At 39.0% G+C, this 18,834-nt stretch overlaps 1 protein-coding gene across 2 annotated transcripts in view; it reads right to left on the reverse strand.

Annotated features, from left to right (window-relative positions):
• The window catches only part of LOC130426938 (protein phosphatase 3 catalytic subunit alpha), a 79,825-nt gene extending 62,678 nt beyond the window's left edge, over positions 1–17,147 (reverse strand). For both annotated transcript variants that reach the window (XM_056753963.1, XM_056753956.1), the window contains exon 1: positions 16,849–17,147. In XM_056753963.1, coding sequence (XP_056609941.1) covers positions 16,849–16,909 — 61 coding nt within the window. In that variant the 5' untranslated portion in view covers positions 16,910–17,147. The remainder of the gene's footprint in view (positions 1–16,848) is intronic.
• Between the last annotated feature and the right edge of the window lie 1,687 nt (positions 17,148–18,834).

An 18,834-nucleotide genomic window follows, 5' to 3' on the forward strand; every position in this document is an offset into this window, starting at 1 on the left:
CTTTAGGTATTGTGGCCCTTCCAGTCCATTGTCTGTTGAATAAAAAATAGTCTAACCTCGGGAGCGACAAAGTCATTCAACAGAAATGTGAAAGACTGACAGCAAGACAAGACACACGAAAACTGTGATAAAAATCAAGGTTGTCACATAAAAAATAATTTTGAAACTTTTCCTAAATACATGTATAAATATAACTGTTGTATTGCTTAGAAGTGTACATGAACTTGTTTTCTTTGACAGTATTGGACCTCTGAAAAATACAGAGCATCTTTTCTGTTATTTTGACCTGTTCCTTCAATTTTCTTATTCTGCAAATAAATGCAAACAGAAACAATATTTTTATTTGAAATTTGGAGAAATATTGTTAGTAGTTTACATAATGAAACAAAAATGATAATTTTACCTTAACACATACTTATACATTAAATAGTATATTAAGAAAAATAGATTTTTGGGGGTTTTACAGACTCCTTAAACATTTTATGGTTCATACCAAGAACGACAACTATGAAGATAAGGTAACTAAAAGCATCCGCCATCGTTTTATTTACATTTTTTTTCAGTTTTTCTAAATTCATGACATTTAAATTCAATTTAAATTGTGAATGGCTTTCAATATGTCAAGGCTGAAAAGTGATCCCAATAATATTGTTCCTATAAAATGTTATCTACATAACTTTGCATGCACCTAATGTTATCTTTCAAAACCTTGGATTTCCAAATTCACAGATTTTTAGGAGATGGAAAAAACACTGTACTTTTTAACCTATTAAATACTGTGTTTGCAAGCCGTCACTGTTATACTAATCTTTACGTTTAGATTTTTTTTTAAATCTTTATAGTTATTGTTAGACACAATGTAAAACCCCAAATGCTATCAACAGATCCAGCAATAAGTGTACTGGAACTGATCATAAGAATGATAAATAAAATATTTCTAAATAATAACCTTCTACAGTTTACTGCAAACTAGGATGCTGATCAAACTGTAAATCTCTGACACAGAATCAAGAACGCATAGGAACCAGCAGGTGTCCAAATTAACATGATTAATACTTACAACTTCCATGACAAAATTTGTATTCTCTATAAATGTCAGATAATGATAGTTATGAAACAAACTGAAAAAGTGGACAGATAAAAAAGATAAATGTTTAATAAGAACCTTAAAATGAATTATCTTTTTTCAGTCTTTGAAATTGAAAGCCAGTAAAAGTTAGAGGAAATTAAGCAGCATTAACTATTGTTTATTGAAGCTCTACAGTCAGAATGTTGGGCTAGCGCACTGTTGATGGTGCCCACACTGCTCACTAGTACTCCCACACACGCCATGGTGCCGTCACACTCTGCTATAACTCACCATACGGCCGGGCGGCCCACTATCAGAACCCTGCCAGTCCCACTGCTAACACTGGGCCGCTAATCAGCCTGTGACAAGCACGTTAATTACACCAAACGCAAGAAATCTCTACACAGATCCGCTGCAGTGCACACCGGCCATGATGCGCAGAGAGTATGTGTGGAGTTACTATTTATGCACCTGTGGAACAGTAACCATGGAGCAACAAGAACATAATAAAAAAATCTTAATATGTGGTATGTATTTACTCTAGCGTAATGTTTTCTCGCTTCTTTAGCTTGAGTATTTGTCATGAAGGGACAAACAATTAAGCGAGTCTGTGTACGTAAAGGCAAAATTGAATAATGAACTATTCTACATCCAATTACAATTGGATACTGTTTACTTGCTCAGTGAATTCCTGTTACTTCCAGACTGTGAGCGCTCATGTAAAACTTGCCCTTGAGCATCATTAAACCTGATGTAAAATGTGATGCCGTGCGATACAATTTTAATTTTGTCCTTTTTATCTTCTTGTGCAGCAGAGCTCAAGGTTTGTCTTTGATTAGTTGAGCTCAAATAGAACAGGGAATTTGAAGCAATATTTGTCTTAATAAATGAGTGTCTTAAAAGCCCCACAGTGCTGCCATGTTTAGTAAAAATACATATATTATGTAAAGGGTCGGGCGATGTATAACAAATTGGCATGGGATGAAGCAATAAAAAATTATATCAGGGCTCCAGACCGCGACTAAAATCGTATTTTGCGACCAGTTTTCAAGACTTTCTACGTCTGTCTTTATCTCGTGCACACACGCGTCGCGGGCTCAAAAATTGTTTTTCAAGGTTTTATCCACCATTCGTGAATAATGGAGGCTGTTTTGAAGTGTTTTGGTATTATTTTGGTTGCTGGGTGATATCCATAAGTTAATTTATCATGGAAACTCTTGTAACATTTGAGACCCGCGATCGTGGCGACAGGTACCATCATATATCATAAAAAGCAATACAACTATAGGCTATACAAACTATGCCAAAGCCTTGCCATCACATCCGGGAAATAAGTCACATAAAACTAAAATCATCCTATGCACCACATGAAATACTGATGCGGGGAGGTCATTTATAATTCACAGGAGGTCTCCAGATAATACTTATGCTGTGCGAAAACTGTGAATGGTGCCAATGTTAAACCTAACGTTACGTCACTAACCAAATTCACAGAAGGCTCCAACTAAGATTTACTATGCAAACTGCTATCCAATCAAAGCAGTGGGCGTTTACTTACAAGTCTTCAATGCGGCACGCCCATTAAAACCGAGCGTTTGTAGAGCTGGCCTCAAAACCCAGGGAGAAAATAGCCTATTACTTATTGATTTTGATGTTTTTGAATGTAAAGTTATGAAAGTAGACCTCATACAACAGCATAGACAATAAACATGCCCAGTTCATCACACCTTTAAAGATTTGTTTCAAGTTTTGTATAGTAATACATTCCAAGTTAATTGTATGAGCTTGAGCACCACATTACAACTGTAGTTAGACATTTATTCAGACGGCCTATTTGTTATCTTCCGAATCTGAGTAACAATAAGTTTAATTACAATCTAAACTCAAATTTATCTCTGCATAGCTATAACACATTTAAATTATTGTTTTAATACAAATGCAATCCCTGTGAAGCCTTTAAGTTGGGCTCTAGTATAGCATACATAGAAGGGCAACCGTTCAACACACACAGAATTTATACCACTGTAGTCTCGGTCTCAGAGCTTAAAGTACAGTGGTATAAATTCAGGAGGCAGCCGGCTAAAGCCCTGGCAGAGGCGTTTCTTTGAGTTCAATTCCCTGCGGTGTTTAATCGATGCAGGCAGACACACAGGCATCAATCTGAACTCCTCTGGCCCTCAAATACGCAGCCAGCATCTTATTCTGTCTCTGCTACTGAGACCAGAGGCACTGCCTGAATTCACAAAATGCCATTACATATCCAGCCCCTTCTTTTAATGATCCTCTATAGGCCCGAGAAAGATGAAAGGAGAAAGCTGATTGGAACAGAATGAAATTCATAACTCCTAACTGTGGGTATCCAATCAACAGTGCTGGTTTGCTTGGCTCATGAATTGCATCTTGGGACAACTATGTCATCGATCCAAAAGCTCTGGAATGATCAAAATCATAATTTAGTTGCTAACTGATAATTTGTTGAGATAAAAATCAACTAGAACGCAAAGTTTGGTGAACGTTCAACACCATTTTTCTAAGAGGCATGCATTACATTGCTGGTCAAGATTTCACCTAGTTTAAGTGCACTGAAAATAACTGAACAGATTTTTAATATCATGACAGATTTCTGAAGCAAAGCACTGTACAACAGCTCTATTCAGTCCATGCCAAATCACGGAGGAGTTTAATTAGCTGTGGATACTAACCCTGAAATCTTAAGCATCAACAAACTCCATAAGCAACATACTGGATCCAAGCTACAGCTCAAAATAATCTAGGCAAGGCCCTGAAAAATCTGTGCAAAAAACCTATAGCAGTTTTCAAAGTGGTGGATGTGCGCCCAGCGATTCTGTATAACATTACCAATACTGTATGTCTGGCCTGTCATTAGCCGCTGTTTATGAAAAGCCAAAAATATCAGTCACGGTGACATTTAAGAAATAAAACAACATCCCGGTTGAGTTCATAAATGTCTATGATAAATGTAACTGCAAATAACCGGTGAATTCCTGCAAATCAGACATAACCTCAAGCACATTTCATTGCTGTGTTACACTGCCTGAAAGCATGCGTGCAGTGCAGATACATATCAAAACATACGCACTGCCATTACAGCATGCTCTCTTCAAGAACTCAATCCCTCGTGCGGTTAAATGAAGAAAGCAGACACAGGCCAGCGCACCTGTTCACACATCTAGAGGTGCAATGAATGTAAACAAAGGCGCAATCAGTGTAATAAAAATATATTCATCGACAGCTGTATTTACAAAGTTGTAATGGAGTAAGTGACGTGTCGCTCTGTGGGTCAGAGGTCACGGGGCTATGTGGCTTTTGAAGTTTGCGTGGGTTAACCAAGGAACCTTCTAGTAGGACTCCAGTAGGAACGGAAATAAAGATAATTTTGATGACATCCAAGAGGTTTCCAGGCCTCCTCGTAGACGTAATGGTAATTTTCTGTCAAGGTCCAGAAAAGTAATTTCCATCTGATCGTAGTGGTACATTTAAATATTTATGAAGCAATGAGAGTACTTTATGTACGTAAAAGAAACCAAAAGAACGAGTTAAATCAACATATTCCTCTCCCCTGTGAGTCTCTGACAGGCGTTTACAGGACCACCACCGCGCATGCGCCATGTGGGGTTCGACACACAACTCGGATAAGCGAGCAAACCTCATGAGTGTCCTCGTGAACGTGCGTTGTAGACTGACAGGCAGAAGAATTGAATATGTTGATTAAACTCGTTATTTTGGTTTATTTTGCGCACATAGAGTACTCTCGTCGCTTCATGCACTTATGAAACAAGCGGATATTGACCATAGGTGCACCAGCGCATTCATTTGACTGTGCTTTGCTAAGGGTCCAAAAATTAGGCGTATTTCTGTCTGAGCTTGTGGATGTGAATGGATCTACCTAGAGAGAACAGAAGATTTGAAGGGATATAAGAGTTTCAGCACAGTTTTTTTCTCACCTTGCCAGCTCACTGGTCCCTCCAGCAAGGTTTACAATGTCTTTGGGAACCTTTCTTTTAACTTAGTTCTACTTTTCACCAAACTCCTTAGAAACTTTTGTTCACCCTGCAGGCGAAGGCCACTGAATCAGACCATTTGTGGAAGTCGCCTGAGTCTTTGCATGCTACAATCTTAAAAATAAAGGTTTGGTTCCACGAAGAACCTTTCAGAGGTTCTTTTAAGAAACATCTCTTTTTCAATTTTTAATAATCTGAAGAATCTTTTTTCGACACAGAACCTTTTGTGAAACAGAAAGGTTCTTCGGATGTCAAAGGTTCCTTTTACGGATCTAAGAACATTTTGAGATCACCTTTTTTAAGAGTGTAGGTCTCACTATTATCAATAGTTTCGTTTTTTTCCAGGCTCAAGTTTATAAAGCAGAGCCTTTTGAATCAGGACCCTGTTAAACAGATCCCAGGTATAATATGTTTTATAGTTATTCTCACTGTTAATCTGTCTGCATAATTGTACAATTACAGTACCATAAATTATATGTCACACAAACCCCTTGAAGACTTGAAGCAATAATTGGATCTCTGGGTTGGGGACAGAATAGGTCCCGTGAGCACGTGTCTCGGTGGGATCGGACTCCTCTGCAATCAGACCTGATGACATTCTGAGTATGAAGCAGGCTCATCTTTTCTGCATTCCACAGGCAGCCTGTCACAGCGATGTAACATCCCCCTCCACACACTCATCCTCAGGCTTTCCCTTAAATAGCTGGCCCTTTAATTACCAGAAAATATGTCTTTTTGCAGTTCGCTAAATCTAGATTCAAATAGCCATCTGTCACAGTAAAGTCAAGTGCATAAAGTACAACATGAAGCAATGCGACATGCCCACGCTCGCTAGCCTCTGTTCCTTCCATCCAGCCAGTACCACACACCCTAATGCATTCATAAAAGGAAAAAAAATGAAGGAAAGCACAGGGGGGTAGGGAAAGCCTGTTATTTTTTTACAGTTCGTGGGAATCACCAGCTGTGAATTCCCTGCACTTATCTGAAACATGCCTCTTTCAGAATATACAGCCTCGGGATACTCAGCAACAAAAAGGGAAATCCTAACTCCAAAGGTATGCATTAATGAAAATACAGGATTTTACCCGGAAGCATTTTGGAATGTTTCAGAATGAACGTGTTGCAACACAGCTTTGGGAACATACGCTAACTTAGCCAAGAATAGCATGATGACATTTACCACACCTTCCAGAACACAAAGAAGATGTTTGTGAATGGCAAAACAGAAAGTCATTGGACCCCTGCCGGAAGAAGCCTGTTATTCAAAATTCCTATTTGCAGAATTTGGGATCTCATCTCAAACAGGCATGTGCATGGGTTTGCATCTTTCCTGCATGTTTTTACCTTGATATCTCTCTGCCCTTTTACTATCACAAGTCGCTGACTCTCGCTAATTTGGAAAAAGCTACCCCTTTTTTGTGCCACACCGTTAGTGGTTTGGTGCCGGCTCATCACAACTTTTTGCTGAATTGCACGCACATTCAAACTCACATAGGAATTAGTTGGCAGGCGTGCTACAATATTCTGCTCTGCTTCAGGTTTTAAAAGCCTCTTTGAGGCATTACGGCATTGATTCACTGTCTTGGCGTCTGTCACAGTGCATGTCTTGTCCACCATTTGTAGTAGGCTGATTTGTGGCAGAGGGGTTTCTGGAGGAGACTGGATCAATTCAGCATGCCAAACATACCCAAGTTCCGTCACAAGACTTCATAACATAACCAATAGGCATCATCTTTAAATTGTCAGCTGCAAGAAAGAGGAAGACTGTGTCAATGACTTGCATGCCAAAGTGTTTTTCACCAGAAGGCAGCCTATCATATGGCTTGAGAAGAATTTGGAACATAGCGTATGAAGATACTTTATAACTTGGTGATTTGTAGAGGTTGACTGACTATGGACTACAGTATTGTTGTACAGAAAGGTGATTTTCTAATCGTTTTATTGTTCCACAGAAAAACGGCAGACAGGTTTGAAATGACATAAATGATGACAGAAGCTCATGGAACATGTTGCCATCACCATCCGGTATAGTAGATTTATCCTCTACAACATTAGGAAAATTAGACCTTTCCTGTCTGAGCATGCTACGCAAGTCCTAGCCCAGGCTCTTTTACTGTCCAGACTAGACTATTGCAATGTTCTACTGGCTGGACTTCAGCTTGTACAACCAAACCTCTTCAGATGATCCAGAATGCAGTGGCAAGAGTGGTCTTCAATGATCCGAAGAGAGCGCATGTCGATCCTCTCTTCATTAGGTTACATTGGCTACTTATAGTTGCTCGCATCGAATTCAATGCTCTGCTCTTAGCACCCCCATATCTTCACTCGCTAATCCAGATCTATGTACCTACCAGATCCCTACGCTCTGCAAACAAACAATGTCTTGTGGTGCCCTCCCAAAAAGGTAAAAAAATCACTCTCATGTATCTTCTATGGATCCGGTTCACGATTGTGGATTGATCAGCCCGCTGCTACAAGATCAGCAGATTCTGTAGCAATCTTTAAGAATCTGCTAAAAACACATATCATCTGTACTCCTTAGTACAGACTTCAATTTCTTCTTTTTCTATTTAGAAAAAAAACTTTGGTAGGCTAACTGAGACCACTTTGTATTGCCCTCATGTATTGTTGTCCTTACGTTGTTCCAATTGCTTCTATTGTTTACATCATTTGAAAGTCGCTTTGGATAAAAGCGTCTGCTAAATGACTAAATTTAAATGCAAGCTTCATTTGCAGTTCAGACTATGGTTCAGTGCTTTATTGGGCCACTGCTGAATATCTAGAAAAATCAATGCCTTTTATTTACATTTAGGCATTTGGCAGACACTTTTATCCAAAGCGGGGATATGCAGGGGGATTCCCTGTGTTACTGCGGATCAATGCATACAGTATCTATAGCACAAACAAAAAAATGAAACATGCAGATGGTTAAGTACAAACCCATCAACCAAGAGCCTTTCTGTAGTCATGTTGTGACTTGAACAGAGCAGAAAGCATTCTGACACCAAATATGCAGGCTAGCTGGGTCAACTGTACACTCATATCAATGTTATCACTCCCAGAGATAACTTCAGATCAGAACAACTTCATTAGGATCACAGTGCGCTCAAAGCTGTAGAAGTGGGACATGGCCTCTGTAGGGTGATACAAATGAAGCAGCTTTCATCTTTATTGATCAGATAATAACAGTGGGAACTGCTGATGCACACTTAGTGTGACAAAGCATTCCACTGGCGCACCAGCTGCTACAAGGGAAGATCACGGAGTCTCAATTCAATGCCTTAAGCCAAACCTATAAACGGCATAAAATAGCATATAATAATTAGGGAGAAACAAGATTTAATATCCAAGATTTTAATAAATACTGTATGTTCAATGTTGTCTGCAACATGCATTTACACATAACTGGTGATCCATGTTAAATCACCGGAATTTTCAAAAACAATGTTCAATCACAAAAACATACAAAGATACAAAAAGACATGTACAAAGTCAACAAATGTAAGATTTCCTAACAAAACAACTGGCCCACTCTGCATATTACATTTTCAACAATTAATATCTACGACTTTTCAACAATGGTGTCCAAACTTGCTCCTGGAGTGCTGCTGTCCGTAGCGTTTAGCCACATGTGAACTAGTTAATAAAGGCGTTTAGGATGACTTGAAAAAAACTTGAAAGCTAAACTTGACACACACTGACACAGTTTTGAAAGGTGCTGCACTTTTGAAAGGTCCCGTGATATTTTTTTAATAGTTACACATCTTCATATTATTTCTGGGACATCACATTTTGCGTTATTCACCGCTGGTGTCGTCTCTTTCATTTACGTTACATGACGCGTTAAACATAACACAAACAGTGTGTTAATATTGACACATCTTTTTTTAAGAGTGTGGGACCCTATTGACGAATAAGATGTTCTGTTATTGTTTGAATGAATGAACAAAGCAAAAGGTAAACAGTTGGTCAAAATATTGAGCCCAACCTTTTTAAACAGGATTAACAGCTTTATAAAAAAAATTCTAATGAAAAGCAGTAGCAGCATAGCAACTAATTTAATGTATGAATGCAGTTTGTAAAGACGTTTTAAGGTGTGCCAATGCATTCATATTTATTTTGAAAAATAACAGTTCCTTTAAATATTGTGGTACATACTTTTACAACAGCAACAACTGTTTTGTAAAACAGGATTTAATACTAATCTAAGGTTTAATTACACAACCAATAAACCCTGATAAGGATCTTGTTAACACAAAAGGAATGTCTTAGGAATGTTTATCTTTCCCATCGCTGGTCATTTTTTCTGCTGTAGGTGTGAGTGAGACCCTCCCCCACAATGGCTGCCATGACAATGCTTTGATGGAGCACAACCAACACACACGTGAAATATACACCCAACACGGGTGTAGACAATCAGGATAATTTTTGACATTATCATATAACTCATCCGAAAATAATATGCTTAAAATCTGCTCTGACATTTACACATGCCAAACAAACATATTTCACAAGGTCCCGACATTTCAGAGTATTTAACAAACAGGCCAAGATCAGTCTCTTCACGGTACACTGCACTCTTAAATCCCTTCACAAACTCGAGAATTACCCTCGTATATTCATACTTCTGAAAGAATAACAATGAACAGAGAATCAAGACAATAATGAAGTGATGTTTTCCAACATGGTTGTAGCATTATGTGCACACTGTACACCTGAAAGGAATGTCACTGTGGCTAAAAAACCCTGTCCTAACATGATTCTACCTGTTTCTGCTAACCTCACTATTAAACTTACGAAGCTTGTTGTTAAATAAACATGTCAGCTTTAATAAATATTAACATACAACTGCAGAAAAAGTAGTAAAAAAATGTGAAATCACACCCAAAATAAATACAAATATTTTATTGTTATATTACTTATAATTGAAATATAGCAATACAATCATGTTTTAAACACAAAATGTTGTTAGCAAACCTAGGATGTCCATCACTTCACTAAAATGTACAGTTTGTGCTTTAGATAAACCTAATAGCCTAATATGAAGCACACAAAAATCATTGCCAATTTTCACAACCCATGCACTGTAAAATAAATCTATACAAAATATTTTTTCTGTTATTTATTTACAGATTTTCTACGTATAATGTCAAAAAAACATTTTACATAATTTTACTGGTTTTTTTTAGATTTTTTATGCATTTTTTAAATGCACCCACATATGTAAAATATCAGAAGAAGGCCTCAAACTTAATAGAAAAATGTAGAAGAGTCATAATTTTACAGGGAAAACTGTTATCTTACAGTTAATTGGTGGTGCCCTAGCTTCTTTTACAGTATATTTTTTAAAATACAAGAAAAACAGGGGTAAAAATATTGTACGCTATATTTCTGGCAACCCAGCTGCTTTTCACAGGATGGAATTAACGTTGGTGACAACTGGTGCCACTAAATAAAAAGGTAACCAAGCAGCGGAGAGGTTACAAGAAGCCCCAAATACTTCAGAGATTATCAAAGATGACAAAGAAAAACCAACACAGCTCACAGTGGTCTTGCTGATCGAAATAGATGCCACATAAGTCAAAATCAGCCAAACCAAATATACTTTCCTCTGAAATCATTTGCATGATCCATTTGTGTGCACACAGTTGGAGCAAATGTGTAAAAGAGGCTAGACTTATAGCATACCTCATATCAGATTCATCTTCCTAAGGACTTATTTGCATTCACCTCAATTTCCCAGAGTTCTGAGCTTTCATCACAAAGTAGCCCTAGTTACGCAAGACAGGCTCCATTACATCCAATACAGCTGAGCTACTTTCATCCGTTTATATGGACCATAATCTGAGAAGGCTAGCGGCTTTTCTCCTCTCCAAATCCACAACCTGGGCTAAAGTAGTGCCAGTGTACTCCAATAAGGGCCAATGGAAGGCTCAGGCAGTATTAGCGAGTGAGTGTGGAATAAGGTCATGAAGGGGTTTCAATACTGCACCACACAGCTGATGTCATTTACTGGCTGACACAACCCACCATGAAGAGCCCGGGGCTAAAATACATAAACTAGCACACAATCCACACCTCTCGAAACCGTTAAAACCATGCCAGGCCTGCGCTAATAGGTTAAACAACAAGATTGGCTACTGTACATAAAACCTTATCGGTGTTGAGAATTTTTTTAAGCTTCGTCTTAAAGACATTGATATAAAATTGAAACCATTGAAACAACCTGGACAGCCAAACAAGGCTTTTGGGTTGTTGTGTCTGACTATGGTATTTTGACTGAAAATCACATTCATGCAGAATAAACAGTGTGGCACGGGACCGTTTATGTCCCGCAGTGTTCATACGTGCGTCACCTTTAATTCAACAGATGGAAATGGAAAACATGCAGCAAACTCTCACAGTACCAAAGTATCAAGATGCTGCTTGTGTTTACATATGTTGACAGTATGAAAAGAAGAGATTTACTAAACCTAAATAACGCGATCACGTGAATTACAACATTCCAGTGCCAAAATTAAATTAACATGCCGATTTTCTCATGATCACAAACACATGCCATAGATCAGGTCCTTTCACTCCCTTCAGGCCTATAGTGGTAGTCTATGGAATATGTGATACTAGACATGTGCAAAAATACAATACATTTTCATATTGAAAAACATCTGGATCAAAAACAACAGAATGAAGCAGAATGCTGCTGAGGTCTTTATCAGCAACCAAAGCTTTTCATCTCTTCATGTGTGGCTACAGCGGCAATGCATTAAAACCATATGAATGTAAAACATTTTCAGTATCTCAAAAACACAGTGCAAGAAGCAGCCACACTTCAAAGGGACACTACACATTTTTGACACTGCTGTGACTGCATGATCTCTCTTTGAATGTGCTTTTTGCGCCACGGTTTTTCTGTCACGTCTCCACCCCACCAGCCTGAACAGATGGACTAACCTCCTCTTGGTGGAGGACTCCTGGGCTTGCTGTGTAGTGCCTAAGGAAAAACCTTCTCACATGCTTTGTCCCAAAACAGGATAAAAGTGCATCACTGTTTACAGCTCTTCTATAGCGCTATGGGGGTAAAGAGCGAACACCACTTTTGAGTGGGAGCACACCAAGGCTGTGACATGAGCGTTGCTCTGGTTGTGTTGCGATAGAGGTGAGGACGAGGGTGTCTATTTTAGTGTGACGCTGCTGAGGTTGGACTGCGAGTAAAGAGAACTGTCATTAGGGTAAAACTGTCAAAGCAGAAAAGGCCTAGCTTCTGTGGTTCTCTTTTTCTCCTGTCTTCTCTTCCTGTGGATCCCTGACAGAAGCACTTCCCTGCACACGTCGTCTCAGTCCTCACGTCTTGGCAGCCGCTCCAGAGTGTTACAAACTCCCAACACCTCTGCTTCTGCAACTCTCCACACCATAATCCACAGTGGCACAATGTGCTCAGAAACTGTCCTGTCAATGAAAGCGATCTCAATGGAGATCTCCAGTAAAACACTTGCTTAAAGTCAATCATTTTGTTGCACTACAGTCAAAAAAAGACACGATACATGATCTGGGGAGATCTGGGAACATATTTCAAGGAGACAAAATTTCTGTCCTGTCAGAAATTTCTGTAATGCTAAAGAAAATGTATATGATCATTTTTTCACTGTGTCTAGTCTTAGTCAGCAAACCCACAGTTCATTCACTGACCGCATGGTGTTTTTCTCACACAGACTTGTTCAAATTGCAAGCTTTTACCAAGTCACAGAAGAGAAAGTGGCATAATTGCAGTTATAGAATAAAAAGTTGATATACAAGTAAAAAAACTCTGTGGGAAGGTGGGTGAAATTCAATACAGGGGTCTTTCCCTACAGGTGCTTCTATAATGCTCGGCATTGGGGTATGTGATGTTACTTAAGGTTCTGTTGCTAAAAATGACTCAGCTATCCAGCAGGGATCAGCTTCCGAGATGGCGGTCCCCCCTCGCGCCGTGCAGCCCCTGCGCCTCCCCTCAAAAGTCAAATGTCACATGCTATCCGTCTTTAACTGCGGCATAAAACCAACAGACAATGGCCTCATGCTGGGTTTAGATGGACTTCACAGGGAGCGGGCGAAAAACTGTTGCTTGTTTTGCAGAAAGCTGGCTTTCACCTTATCAAAGTGAAACGGACTGAAAATAAAAGGAATTCTGTCTTGACCTAAGTGAGATGAAAAGTAAACAAGAACTATTTCATCTTGTCCTTTCGCATGTGCATGGTACACAGACCGTTACAAACAGCAGTAAGGAAACAGACTTTTGGTTTTCTGCCCTGATCTATCTGAAACACAATCTGTGATGATCTGTTTGCACTGAAGCTCAATTTAAAATTGAATTCACTGTCTGCAGTGGAATGTTCAGAGCTATGCAATACACATTTTTTCTGTGTAAAACAACTATTTTTCATCAATATATTTTTTATTTGTTATTCAATTATACGTCTCGATCTTTTCATAAAAATCCAACTAGCTTTTTGTTGCAGTAACAGATGGAACGTTTACAGGTATATTGTACCTCCATAATATCAATGTTTCTCATTAACGTTTGGAAATACCAGAAAGACAAATCTAAAAGTATTTGGAACTATATCACAGTTTCATCAAAACCTGATCTATGTATGTCAGCCAGGTAGATAACTTTCCGTGGTAAAATTTTCAACATCATTGGAATTCAAAGAATACAAAGCATCAACATTAAAACAAATGTACGCAAATGTTAAAGAACACACCAATTTAGTTGAGCGTTTTTATGTCATGGCACTTAAAAACACTGAGAAGATATGCATTTCAAATATAAATTTCAAATGCAAGTATTTTCTTCCACAATGACTGATCCTGTCATACACAGGACTTTATCCAGTCAGATGCTCTAGAATGTCTTATACCAAATACCAATGCTTGTAAGGCATAAAACACACCCACAAGGCCATCAAATTGTTGAAATGCCTGTATGCAAGCAATGGTCTGATAGGGCAACTCTCTCACGAAAGTGGACTGAACAAACACCCACATTTTAATCCAATCAGATGCTCTCTCGAACCAGTATTTATAAAAGCAAACAGCAACACTTGCAAGTCATAGAAACACACGTACACACTCATCAAATTGTTGGAATGCTAAAATGCAAGCATGGGTGGAAAAAAATCTGGCAGGTGAATCAATGCGATTTAGGCCTAAGACTCTTGTCTCAGCTTTGTTTTCAAAATGCTCATCGTCCATAACAGCGTTTTCAAGCGTTTCCCAAACACTGCCCATCCACACTGAAACATCTGAAAATGCTTACATCCATGTACTGCGCATGAGTAAAACCTTATACACATCAGCATGTGTAATTTCTGTCAGGCATTACTAACTTTCTACCTTACTACCAACTGCATCCCATGACGAAAAACGCATCATCGTTTTTAAACCCCTCCGTTTTCCTCATCCACGCCACAACGTGAAAACAGAGTTTTCAAATGTATCCACTTTCGAGTGCGTTTTTCGATAAGCTCAGTTTATGTGACAAAAACACTGTCTCAGTTTGGACGAAAATCCAAAATGGAGAGAAAAAGTGTAAAAAGACAGGGTCTAAAAAAGCCGCACCTGAAGACCACAGCCTCTTTACCAGTGTCTGTCCGTCTCTGCGTTCCTCTTTGTGAGTCGCTCTCTCTTTTTGACCCCATAAAGGCTCCATTAGTATTTGGAGTGGGTTTTCCTTCGAAAGGAAGCCTACAAAAATGTGGCAATACACAGCATTACGTAAAAGCTCCTCGCCTGGCGAGGATCATTTTAAACGACACCAGGACACTCCACTAAAAGCTTCACCTCTTCACAGCTCAGAGCGACCGGCAGATAATAGATCTGTATGCTTGAGCTCCGCTCAGAAAGAAGCTGCAAAAGAAATCATGGCATATCAGTGCTAAACTGTTCACTGAAATTCAGCTTCTCGAACTGATAAAACCCTGCAGCCTACAGACTGAATAGAACAGATGAGAATAGCAACGAAAAATAAAATAAATAAAGCAACAATAAATTAATTGATGCATCTTGCTGTAATTTTTTCTCATTTTGAGGAGGACTGTAAGAATGTAAAACACAATTATCTTGTTATACCACAATTCAATTCAAACTAAGGAATACAAATGCACAAATGAATGAGTGAAATTTCATAATACTTTAGTTTTTGGAGTACTATAAACTAAGCATTAAATGATCATACATCAACTTTAATCTCTGATATACAAATAATATTGTGTCATCAGGTCACTTAGGGACGTTTAAGGTGGAGCTATAGTCTCAATTATCAAAAAAAAACAAAACAAAGCAGATAAACAAGAGGAAAGCCTCATAAAAAAATTATGCTATGATGATATTTTACCAATAAACACACTTAATTTAAATTAAAGTTGTTGAATAAAAGAATGAGAAATAAATATGCAAAGCATTATATTAAATACACTTACATTTATGGTATAGGAGAAATCATACAATAGATCTGAATTTTTTTTATCTCAACCGGTTACAACACTAATCTGATTTTATCTGAGGTCTTCTGCCCTAACCCTTTTCCAAGACACTGGAGCTCCCATTTCTCAGATTTCCCTTATCAAGCTGATAAATTGTGCAACAATCTCATTAAACATTAAAGTGCAACTCCTTGCCAAGGCACTCCCAGCTCTCGCCTATCCATTCCCTGACCAGCGAAAGGAAATTGATGTTCACAGGCCATGCTAAAAGCTGATGGGAGGAGAAAAGGTGAGTAAGTTATATGAGTGGCCCGGGATTCTTTATGAGAGCAATCAATTCATATAAGATCCCATCCACACACTAAGAAAACCGCAGCCCGGCTACTGAATTACTTCAGTGTTTGTTTGGAGTAGGATGCCGTTGCGTGGTTATGGATGAGAAGGCAGTCAGGGCATCTGGACAGAAGGACTTGTGGAGTCCCTTGCAGCTGAATGTGGTGCTTCTAATATATGCAGGTCAGAGGTGGTGCGTGGTGCATTCCCCTGATGGCGGCAGAAACCATTACAAGTCAGAATGCAGACTTCGTTTTTAAATGGCTTTTACAAAACAGCCAAAAGTCAAACGAAATGGGCAATAGCAGTGCGTGTTGGATAATAATATCACTGCAGAGAACAATAATGTTGTTGCAAACTATGATTAAGATGGCAATCGCCTTGATGAACAGGAACAAACGGTACATGCCTGCAAGTGAGTGTCTGCTCAACTCAAGGCAGAGGTGCCTACTGAGAGGGATTGTTTCCAAACAGTAAGGGGGCCCAACCTGTCATATGCTGCCTCATGTCCAAACCGATCATCTAGCAATAAAAACAGGCATGCATAATCCGTACACCTTGTGTTTTATTGGCTCTTTCACGCTGTGCAATATCTAAATAGTCCCTTTACTCCAAGAGGGTCTTCCTTGTAATACGGCATGGAGTTGAAACGGACGAACAACAACGAACGTTACAGTGATTTAAAAAAAGCAGAAAACAGGAGGTTTAATGCGTTTCTTGGGACAAAATAGCCATGCAACCAAGTCTGTAATAACAAGTACTTTTACTTCCTACTTTTACCAATACAGCCGGCTACCACCCATTTTTTTCCATGGGCAGATCTCATATTATAGACCATTACCGAACCATCAGATGCTTGTTCACTTCACTGCAGGGACACGTTTACACTCACATCTCATGGTTTCGCACTTTATAACAGTCAGTGAACCCGATCACTTTTCGCATGCATGCTATTTCTACTTACACATCACCGCTCTGTCTGTCGTGGATAACTTCGGATCATCATTCGGTTTGTTTTCAGACATTTCCAGTCAGATAGGTGTCGATTCACTCAGAAACTGTTCTCGATAACGAGCCGATGTAGTTCCTCGCCGAACAACACAACTCTTAGCGTTACCCAAACGGGAGACGGCAGTGATATCTCTCGCCCGTATCACCGGCCGAAAATACTTGCAACAGGGTGACAAATTTCAACGCTGTTACTGTAGCGCTGTCTGATTTACTGCAACACTGTATCAAGTTCTCAGACCCCCCTACGATGAGCGCAACCAAACCCGATAGACGTCAGGGGAACGCCTACTATCATAGCGAAGGCGCCCATTGGTGGATATCATCCTGTCGCTCTGAACGATTGGTCGGCTGGGATGTCGATTATACTTGTCTGCGTATTTGTAATGTTACGATTCTGCACTCGACTCCGAGGAGGGGAGTATAATTACAGCGTTTCGCTTCACGTTAGAAACACTACAAAGAAACTAAGAAGCTTCATATTTCATGACCCGATTAGTACTGGAATTCATGCTCAGGAAGTTATATGTGTCCACATATGTTGTGTTATCTAGACAAGTGCTTTCACTGAAACTGTTAATCAGTTTTGTTGAACTCATCAGATGAATGCGTTTGTGTGTTGAGAGATAGGTGATTTCACACTATTGTCAGACGTTAAGCAAAACTCACAGGAAAAATGATTGAATGCATCATCAGCAATGCTTAAGAGATCCCTGAAACCACCGCATATGTAAATTGTGGCTTATTACCTGCATGACGTCAGCGTGAGGATTTGCAAGTGGCTCGAATAGGCCTTACTGGCATGATCATCTGCTGTTGCGCCACATCACTCTCATTCAGATATGCTGATGCTACCGAGGTCTGATTGTTACCATGGCAGCACACTGACCCACACACTGAGCTGTGAAAACACTGATAATAATGACTGATTTGTCATGAAGGGTCCTAAAACCAACTAGGGTGTCTGCTTCTGAGTGCAGTTGTTAAACACTTGCATGGATTATGAAGCCTCTCTGTCCCTGAGTTTGCCTCTTTGATGGTGGTGAAACTTGTACAATATACAGGATTTTAAAGTACGGACACATACAAAATAATCCATATCAATGGTTATTTACAATTCAATAGATGTGTGTGGTTTGTGTTTGCTTAAATGTTCTAATTTTTATTGTTTTGGGATCCGGAATGCAACCTTTGGGCGATTGATGGAACGACCAGGTGTGTTTTTTTGGACAGATATATGTGGTTGCTGCACAAGTAACTTGCAATGTATATACAAACTGTTTACTTCCATACTAAATCCCACTATTCTTAAAAATAACGCGTCAGGTCTCTAGAACTGACACACAAGCCTCACCAGTTGCAATGGCGGGCACAAACCACTATGTACGTTTATTGACAGAGATTGTGGGATCATTCTATAATTAAGGATAGGCCTATATTTGGCAATTGAAAATGTGATGAATAAGTTGTATTCTTTCTTAAAACACAACCATGACCTAACATAAAGCCCTTAAATTAAATACTTATTGTGTTTTATCTCAGGGATACCTGGTTTTGCAAATAAGATGATATATTATTTTCTCAAACAGGTCAAATTTGTATATGCTGTTTTATAAGAAAAATACCTTCAGGAACTAAGGACACCTCTTGTGTTAACACTACATGTTTGCAGTATTTATTTTTATTAAAAACATTGTAACAGACAGTTGTTGACAGTTGACTGTAGCTCAGTGGTAAGAGCATTGCGTTAACACAAAGTTGTGGGTTCGACCCAGGGGATTGCAGATACCTAAGTATGAATTTATAGTATAATGCAATGTAAGTCACTTTTAATCAAAGCGTCTGCCAGATGCATAAAATAAATTCATTTGTATGCGCATAAAATGCCAAATGGAGACATTCCTACTAGAAACGCAGAATGACAGCCCACACAAATGTCTTT

This window comes from Triplophysa dalaica, chromosome 1 (assembly GCF_015846415.1).
Source record: "Triplophysa dalaica isolate WHDGS20190420 chromosome 1, ASM1584641v1, whole genome shotgun sequence".
Taxonomy (NCBI): domain Eukaryota; kingdom Metazoa; phylum Chordata; class Actinopteri; order Cypriniformes; family Nemacheilidae; genus Triplophysa; species Triplophysa dalaica.